This window comes from Lactuca serriola, chromosome 6 (assembly GCF_051521515.1).
Source record: "Lactuca serriola cultivar US96UC23 chromosome 6, Lser_US96UC23_V15, whole genome shotgun sequence".
In the NCBI taxonomy this organism is placed as follows: domain Eukaryota; kingdom Viridiplantae; phylum Streptophyta; class Magnoliopsida; order Asterales; family Asteraceae; genus Lactuca; species Lactuca serriola.
The window spans coordinates 59,214,816-59,225,000 of NC_136413.1; the positions used below are offsets into that span (position 1 = coordinate 59,214,816).

Sequence of the window (10,185 nt, forward strand, 5' to 3'; positions counted from 1 at the left end):
GGAGAATTGTAGTCTTTGTCCTACCTGTGCGGCTAACGACCCTCCACCAGTCAAGGAAGCGGTGGGTGAGAGTGGACACCCATTAAACTGTCATTTTATAAGCAGTAACCTTATACCCCCTTATAGACCGGCTTCGTGAATGAGGCCTACTAATGGTAAGACGACTTGCTCTTATACATATATATAAATATTATTAACTTATAATATTATAAAGTATAATGGTTGAATTTTAACTTTTAAAATTCTAAGGGCTTAACTTGGAATTAAAGTATTCATGGGAAAACTTTACAAATTCCAAAACTTGAGGGCAAGTTTTTGAAACTATTCAAAACTTTTCATCTCATAACTTATGAGTTTAATGGTTCATTAAAATGAAGTCTCTTCATTTTTTATGTAACATCTTATTCTTTAATAACACTTTTAAAGAAGTGACTCTTAACCATCCATAACTTGAGGAAAAGTTATGGAGTCATAATACTATTTAATGAAAAAGACTCTTCATTTTTTTTCATGTAACCTATGACACTTTTATGAGTTTTAAGATTCACAAATATGACCTTTTATGTAACTTGAGGACAAGTTACAAAAACACATTTTATGAACTACCTCTAGATTAATTAGGATTGAAAACAACTAAAACAAACTTTTTTTTTCCATTAATCTAAATTAACTCATAAATCAAGAAAACACAAAACTTTTGGTAATCCATAACTTATGGAGTTAAATGTTTGTTTTATGATGAAACTTTTCATGTTCCATAACTTAAGAATAAGTTATGGAATTCTTTTAAAACATTAACACCAAATTTTGTAACTCCATAAAAACTTTGAATCAATTTTTTTTAAACCTTTTCATATCCATAACTTATGGAGGTTTCAAAAAAACTCTTTAGATCAAAATTTTAAAACTAATAAAATAATCATATCATTTTATCTTTTACTAAATTTGACCTAATTCAACTCATATAGCAAATGATTCAAATTTTACGAATAATTAGTTTTTCACAAAAACAAGTAATTATCTTAAAATTTGATTTTTTTTCCTTTTTTTTCAAATAAAACATTTGCATCAATATAACAGCAAACAACTCATGGCTCTGATACCACTGTTGGGTTTTAAGCATTATAACACTCCTAAGTGTACATGCAACCCTAAATACCTTGGATCTATGTTTTCTCTATTATGCATGCAAATATGAATATTCTAAGGTATTACCCTATCTAGCATACAATCTTTCGATACTTGGGTAATATAACAAGTTAGAATACATACCTTGTTGATGTAGCTTGTCTTCACGAAGCTTGAGTGCCTAGTGCCCCAAGTGTGACACCTCAAATGGTTCACACAACACCATGAACACTTGGAATAACCTTGAGAATAAGGATACTTTGGTTCTCTCTAGTGAAATCGGCCTTGCCCTTTTGTGTATACACACTAGTGCCAATTTCACCAACCAGAGACATCTTTATATAGTGTGGAGATTAGGGCTAAACCCATGACCCTTCATTTCATATGATCCATGGGTTAAACACTCCATGGACTATCCATGGAAGCTTAGCCCGACCTAAATGAACTTGGCCCATCACACATATATATCTAAGAGTCCATATTTAATTAGTTCATTTTGATCACTTAATTAATTATAAATTAATTCTTGATCAATACTAATTAAATAATATGATTATATATTAATATATTAGAACTTATAATATATTAATATAAATCACTAGTATCCTTTTTCCTCATCTTGTCTATCCAATTGTCCCGATGCCATGCAACCCAAATGGACCATGTCGGGTCGAGTCAAGTCTTACCAATTATAGTTATGGAATTAGACATTAATCCAACAGAACTATGTTGAGAGGCTGATAGCTATTCAAGAAAGAAATATGAAGGTCCTTAAGAACAAAGAGATACCTTTGGTAAAGGTACAGTGAGAGCATTGGAGAGGCTCCGAGTGGACATGGGAGCTAGAGGCTGGGATGCGAGAGCACTACCCGGAGTTGTTCGTAGCAGTTGACTTCGAGGACGAAGTCTGATTCAAGTGAGGGAGAATTATAACACCCAAATCAGGTATGTATTATCTTTAATAGTGTGAAGTTAAAACTTTTTGTAATTTCGCTACTCATGACGTGAAGATTTCCTTTTTGTAACACCGTAAAAATTAAAACTATTTTTTTTTTCAAAACACATTTTCCAAACACATTAATCAACAAAATCTCATTGTATAATATCCTTGTTTCACAAAAACATTTCCCAATATCAAAATACGTAAAATCCCATGCGTGTGTACGAATCATGCCGGTGCCTTCCCGCGATCATCACTGGTACCTGAAACACATAACACATAACACTGTAAGCATAAAGCTTAGTGAGTTCCCCAAAATACCACACATAACACGTATTAGCCACTCGAGGCTATAACTATGTGGGCCCTTGGGCCCTAACTCTATGGACCCTCTGGTCCTAGCTCTGTGAACCTTCTGGTTCTAACTCTGATATACTCTGATATACACATGGCATAAATCACATAGAAATAATGTAGTGCAACACATCACATAGATAGCATACAAGATACTCTATCACATAACTCTGGTTACCACTCAAGGTATAGTATAGTGAGAAGACTCACCTTAGATGCCTCGGTAAATCTCTGACTCGGTAGAAATACGACCTAGCCTCCGCCTAATCACACAAAGAAAATACTCTCATAAATATAACTCTCGAGACTAGACTCAACCCCCTCTTGGCACCCTTAGAAGGGAAAAAGACCATTTTACCTCTCTTTTGGCTCAAAGGCCACATTGTTGACCAAACCCTAAAAGTCAACAAAAGTCAACAGTCAAACTTTTTGACCAGACTCATCGAGTGCACTTGGGCGACTCGGCGAGTCTACACGTGTCCACTAACTCTCTAGTCTCGCTTGGCACGTCGAGTACCTCCCCTTGCTCGACGAGTCACGCCTGGCATGAATCGCGGGGCCACCCCGACTCAACTCACCGAGTCTCATGATCAACTCGGCGAGTTCCGCCTTGATCTACAGTCCTTCCACCCCCCTTTGACTCACTGAGTTATTCCCCCAACTCGGCAACTCTACTCACTGAGTGATTTACGGGAAACCCTAACCCTACTCGCTGAGTCTGCCCTTGGACTCGACGAGTTCATGCCATGCACAAACTCAACTGACCTCCTGAGGTCAGATATGTTCCTTTGATCCATAGATCTGACCTTCCCAAGCCTGATAAACATGTAAAGCTCGAATCTTGACACTCATGGGACGTCTAGGAGGCTTCACTTGGTGATTTTGCCCTAAAAATAACATCCTAAGCTCAACACCTCCATAGATCAGCATAAAGCAAGTTGAGATGAGCTCTTTAGACCACTATGGGTCCAGATCTGAAGTCTCAATGCGAATAGGGGCCATATTCTCACAATTCCTCCCAATAAAGATCATAAAAACTCTACATCTATGGATTCCTTCAACAAAACAGATAAAGGGGCGATATAATACCTCAAAGATGAAGTCTTTTGCTCGAAATCCATAGATGCACAACCTCCTTGGCCTCCTCTAAGCTGGAACACCTCCTTCTTGCAAGAATCAACCACAAAGATCAAGAAATGGCTCCTTTCCTCTCACAAACGCTCTAGCTCTTTTAGGGTTTCTCTCTGGGGTTTGGTAGCCACAAATGACGGCCCTAAGGGCCTTTAAATAGGTCCCAAACCCAGGAAATTAGGGTTTCATTAAACAGCGTGGACTCGCCGAGTCCAGTCATGAACCCGGATGAGAATCCGCGACCCTACTCGGCGAGTCTAAGCACCAACTCGTCGAGTTCCTCTACAAACTCCAAAATAAATGAATAAAATAATATACCTGGAAATCCGGATGTTACACTTTTCATGTTGTGAGGATTGGTCCAGACGTGTGCATCATTTCAAGGCCCACGACGTGAAAGCGGTTGGCGACCAAAAACCCTAAGTTTTTGGTATTTAAGGGAATGAGAGGGCTAGGATTTCTCACCCTTAACCTCTATCACTCTCTAAGCCTCCAGAAACCCTAATCTTATATCTCTTTAAGATGCTTTGTCATTTGGGTGCATTTCTAGCTTGTAGGAAGAAGAAAAGAAGAAGGAAGTGCTCTACTGTTGGTGTAGACAAACAATCAACATCATCATCATCTTTTCTTGCTTTTGGACCCTTGTAAGTATCAAAGGCTCCAACTTTATTGCTTATCATAAATAGATCTTGATTTTTGTCCGTTTTATTGATGTTATGCGTGATTGAGTGGAGTAGATCCATAAAGTTGGCAAATTTATGGATTCTAAGAGTCCCAAGAACATTATAGTGTTCAGATCTGGAAGTTGGTTTAGATTTGAGGCATGCATGCAAGTTTGAGGCTCATTTTTTCCCTTTTTGACCTAGAAAATGGATGATCATGTTTGGTGTATGCATGGCCATAAAGGAAACATTTTTATGGACCTTAGGTGTCCTCTTTAGCTTCTAGATGAAGTGGAATTGAAGAATTAATGGAATAAGGACTTAAAATGGTGACCCTTAGCCACATACAACGGTCAGGGCGTGAGGAGTAAGATCCCACAACATGATAATAGGAGCATTCCCGTTTCTACTAGAACCCTTGAGGCTCACGACGTGAGAATGGGTGCTCATGTCGTGATGCCAGCTCAGGTGGGTTACTTGACTGGGTTGATCAGTTCGGGTCAAGTCGAGTGGGAATCAGATCGGGTTCGCTGTCACGACGTGACTAATGCCTGGCCACGACGTAAGGAGGGTTGACTTTAACCAAGTTTGACCTTAAGGGTATTTTGGGTATTTTAAAATTTTTGACTGAGATTGGTTATTTGGTTGAAATAGGAGGCAGTTAGAGCTGGGATTTGAAGCCGAGACTTCATTAGTTTTTGTCTAGTTTGCGACGTGAGTTTTCCTCACTGTACTTACGGGTCAAAGGCACCAAGGTCGGCCCATTGGTTGATAATTCACTAATATGATAAGTATGGGATAGATATGCATGTTTATGCTAATTATTGATATGCTAGTCTGGTATATCTGTAGGACTACTTGTGATTCTGTTGCATGATTATATGTATATGTATTAGCTGGTATATGTCAACATATTGTGTTGGGTTGAGGCTGTACTGCTCCGTACGGTAGCCAACAAACCCTGGAGCATTCCTGATATGAGCTAGGGGTCGGTTCGGGCATGTCATACTCATACTGAGGGCTCATGAGCATTCCAGATACGAGCTGAGGACCCGGTGGTATGCTAGACTCGTACTGAGGGGTTGATGGTATTCAGTTCGAGGACGGATCTAGTCGAGGAGCAAGCCATACATAAGTTGTAGACCCCGAGGGCAAGCCAAACTTATATTGTGGGCTCAGGGGTGATCCAGTCTTTTAGTTGTGGACTCATTGCATGATGTTATTGTTTATATGTTATTTGGTTATGTGTTGGTATTTTGGAACAACTCACTAAGTGTTGACTTACAGTTTTAGGTTATGTTTCAAGTACTTCAAATGACGGAGGAAATGCGAAGGCGTGAGCATACACATCCCCATGTTTTACACTTGTGATTTTGGGAACTCTGATGTTGAAATGCTTTTGAAAATTATGTTTGTAAACAATTTGGAAATTTGGTTGGTTTAAAAAGTTTAAATTTATCATGATTTTTATGAATGTTACAATTAAATATGATACATATAATAAAAATAGAATCTATAATTTATATACTATATTCATTACTTATGAAATATGTATGTAATTTCGTTAACGTAAGAAGTGATCGTAAACAAAAGTACAAGGGTGTTTGGGATTACTTTTAAGCATCAAAAGTCTTTCTTGTAAATGACTTTTTGTAAAATGACTTTTTGCAAAAGATCTTTAAATTTTGTTTGGATTGACAAAAAGACTTTTGATTTAACTTTTATAGGTAAAACAATAAAAAAAAAAAAAAAATCATGATTTTGTGATTTTTAAAAGCTTCTTATTTTCTTCTTGCCAAAAGTTATTTTCAAAAAATCTTTTGAACTACCCAAACACATTTTAGCTTTTCTTTTTATTTTTTGAAAAAATTAAAATCCAAAAACACCCTCTAAATTATTTGATATGAGAGGCTTGATATGAGAGGCACGTTTGACAACTTTCTTCCATGAATGGTTGGCAAGAAACTAAGAAGAGAAGATTGACACTTAGTTTGTTTGTTTGCTATTAAAGAAAGCATCCCTTTAGGGCGCCATTCTCGCATCTCTCTCTCTCTCTCTCTCTCTCTCTCTCTCTCATGGCCTCAATTGGATCGACAATCTCCATTGGAGCTGTGCATGAACAAACCATCAAAGAAGCTCAAGTCTTTTCCACCGCCACCACTACCACCCACCGTCATGGCAAACAACTAGATGCCGGTGCCCTATTTGTTCTTAAATCCAAAGGTACGCCATCATTCAGTACTAATTACCTTATTGGTATTGAATCCATCTTTTAACTGATAGTAATATCTTAAAGTTCATGTTTACAATCGTCTTCTTCTTGTCGTGATTCATGATCTTTCTAACTCATGATCACCACCCTCAGAAAAGGGACTTAATTTGCTCTTTCGGTCTTTTATATTACTAATACTACAATTAATCTTAGGGGTTGTTAGCCAAGCAGCATATTATCTCTGACCCTCTTCAAAACCAAAATATTTTTTCAAGAAAACCACAAAGTCCTTTTTTCTTTTTGGAAAAAATATGAAGTTGCTCTGATCATATCAAAGAAACTTATTTTATCTTTTTTTTTTTAATTTATGAAATATCCTGATGAGTGAGTCACTTTCTCCAAGATTCAGGACTATACACGTCACTGTGTATCTATTCGATTTTAATGTGTCACGTGTAAGAAGTAGAATAATTTTCATTAGTAAAATTTAAATTTATGAGTAGAATCTATGTATGAGTCCATGTTAGTTAACAAACTCATATGACATGGCATATGATCATATTAGGTATAATAAAAGTATTTTATTATAAAATGTATTAGGGTAATGACTATAATCTAATGGGTGAATTTATGAATCTTTGATAATTTCAAAATGAATAATTTTTTATATTTATTTTTCATATCTATATAAAATGTTTATAATGATAAGTATCTAATAAAAATAATAATATTTTAAGACATTTATGATCATTTTATATGAATAAAAGGATAATTAAAAAGAAAAATAGAAGCTTTCAAAATATATATTTAACATGACAAAAGACAAACAAATGATAATTAAAAATCGACTTACATTGAGATGGATCATAAGCCGACAATAAGTTGAACCGTTAATTCTTTAAAAATTAGAGACCTAATTAATTTAAAAGCTATGTCCATAAATTTTGCCTAAACCCATCACGATTTTAGTTAAACTTAATGTTAGGGAACTAATAATATCTTCTCTTGTTTTGGCTTTGGATTTACACCCCAACTCACTTAAAAAGATTGATAAGTTTTTGAAACACCTTACCTAATTGTTTGTTACAAACAACCTATTTTTTTTGACCAAAATAGAACATTATTTTTTATAAAGAAAAAAAAAAACAAATAAAACTATATCTTTTATCTGCATTGCCACAATACACAATATTTCTTCATATTATTAATAACAAAAGAAATATTTGTTTGTAATAAAAGTCATATTATACGATAATTCAATTTACATTATTTTGGATCAACTTCTCCAAATTCTTAAACTCGTCGCCTCACTATTTTGGTTTTCTTATAAAGATCTCAAGAACTATATCAACATATCAACATATATGCATATACATATGTTTTTACACGCATAAATCATTTAACAATAATATGATACATGTCAGGGTCATGGTGGCACAGTGGTTTTCATTTGACAACATCAATAGTAGCACCACCATTGTTGAGTCTTCCGTTTGCGTTTGCATCACTTGGATGGACTGCCGGAGTGATATCTTTAGTGGTCGGAGCAATTGTGACATTTTATTCATATAATCTCATTTCTCTTGTCCTTGAACACCATGCTGAGTTGGGTAATCGTCACCTCCGGTTTCGTGACATGGCATATGATATATTAGGTAACGTCCTTCTTTTATTTATTTTAGAATTAACATAACTAAATAAGAATTTCATAATATGATTTTTGAGTATTTACAAGGGAAATTATTTGATAATTATTTGAATGCATCAATTAATTGATAATAAAAGTATATGTCGTTGTTAATCGGATTCTCTTCTCATGTTGAAATAATTTATATCATTAATTTACTTATACTAAAGAGTGACCAAAAATAGAACCGTAATGCCTTTTTCCTTGTTATATTAAGTGATGTATTCCAATTTGGAAAGAAGAAGAAAAAGCATTTCGTCTACATTTTTAGTGGTCAAATCTTTGAGCCTATTAAAAGAAGGTGGACCCTTGAAGACAGTTCTTCTTTATCTTATCATTATTCTTACGTTTCTAAAATTTATCCCATAATTATTTAATATTTTTGTGGTTATTAATGAATATTAAAAAAATAGTTACTAATTAATATTAAACCATATTTATTTTTATTCTTTAGCATTCGAAAATCTATCCTATAATTATTAAATATTTATTGGTTATAAATAAATATTAAAAAAGAATTAATAGAGTTGATGTTGGTTATATGGAAATTTTGATTTACATATTTTCAGTTGATCCATTTAGGCTATATATATTTTTATTGAGTCAAACTGGTTTTATGATTTAGAAGACTCCGTTTTATTCTCTCATAAGAAATGACACATCCTCTTTCACATCTGGTCGATGTTTGCTATTTAAAAATAATAATAATAATGCATTTTACAAGTTTATCACGATTGATCCAATTAGCACATTTAAACCTTGCAAAGCCCATTAATAATTTAATATGGACTTTAAAAAATATTATTATATTTTACAAGTTTATCACAATCGATCCAATTAGCACATTTAAACCCTGCAAAGCCCATTAGTATGGACTTTAACTATCATTAAAAATTTTAAAAAGAAAGGAAATTTTAAGTAGGGTTTCTACAATAAAAGAATATCACGTTAGGTGTTATTTTGTGTGGACACTTCTTTCTTATACATATATCAAGTAAAACTTTGGCATATGTTTTCTTAAAACCATCATCCCATGTTAGGTATTAAAGAAAAACAACTGTTATATATATATATATATATATATATATATATATATATATATATATATATATATATATATATATATATATATATATATATATATATATATATATATATATATATATATATATATATATAGGGAAGAGTTATATGGAAAATGAATGATTAGGGCAACACATATTTAAACCAATGAAAACATGACAACACATCACTTCCACAATACATTACTTGTGAAGAAAGAAATTGACACGTGTCATTTGATTATTGGTTCCGGTAGATGTTGCCCTAATTATTTGTTTTCCATAAAACTCATTCCTATATATATATATATATATATATATATAAGTTCAATAGAAAACTGTTATTAATTGTATCAAAGAATCAATCTAAAACGTCAAAATTTAAAGCTATCAACGGCAAAAAAAAATAAAAAAGGTTGTTGACTTTTATAATTGATGCACATACACCGAATTAAAACAAATCATACTTACTTTTTTCATTTAATTTCTTTTTAGGCCATTTTTTTATCGAAAAAAAAAACAAATATAATATTTTTTTTCATGATTTTACGTACTTTTTCTATAGAAATCCATATTGATATAAAAAATCAATTTTATTTTTCAAAAAAAAACTCATTTCATTTTTTTGTTTTTTGAAAAGTTAAAGACCATTTTTAATCAAAAAAATTTAATAAATATATCAAAATTCATATTTATTTTATTGTACTCTTTAAACATAGATACATAAAAAAATAAAATTTTTGTATAGATTCACATTATGAATCCTGCTCAGATTCACATTACGAATCTGAATGTGAATTTACCTAGATTCACATTGTGACTCTGAATAGATTCACAATGTGAATAATAGTAACTCGGACTTATATTGTGAATGTTAAAATTGAAATATTTATAATTCAGATTCACACTGTGAATCAGAACTGATCGATGTTTTTTAATCAATGTTGATGTTAATTAACGAGGATAAAAAATTGAAAATTTTTGGTATAATTAATTTTTTATAGGATAAA

General features: G+C 33.1%; 1 protein-coding gene across 2 annotated transcripts in view; it reads left to right on the forward strand.

Annotated features, from left to right (window-relative positions):
- Window positions 1-6,146: 6,146 nt before the first annotated feature.
- LOC145058625 (Transmembrane amino acid transporter family protein) overlaps window positions 6,147-10,185 on the forward strand; it is a 10,260-nt gene continuing 6,221 nt past the window's right edge. The window contains exons 1-2 of one of the 2 annotated variants that reach the window (XM_079006510.1): window positions 6,147-6,438; window positions 7,852-8,082. In XM_079006510.1, coding sequence (XP_078862636.1) covers window positions 6,291-6,438; window positions 7,852-8,082 — 379 coding nt within the window. In that variant the 5' untranslated portion in view covers window positions 6,147-6,290. The remainder of the gene's footprint in view (window positions 6,439-7,851; window positions 8,083-10,185) is intronic. The other variant, XM_079006511.1, reaches the window with a different exon arrangement.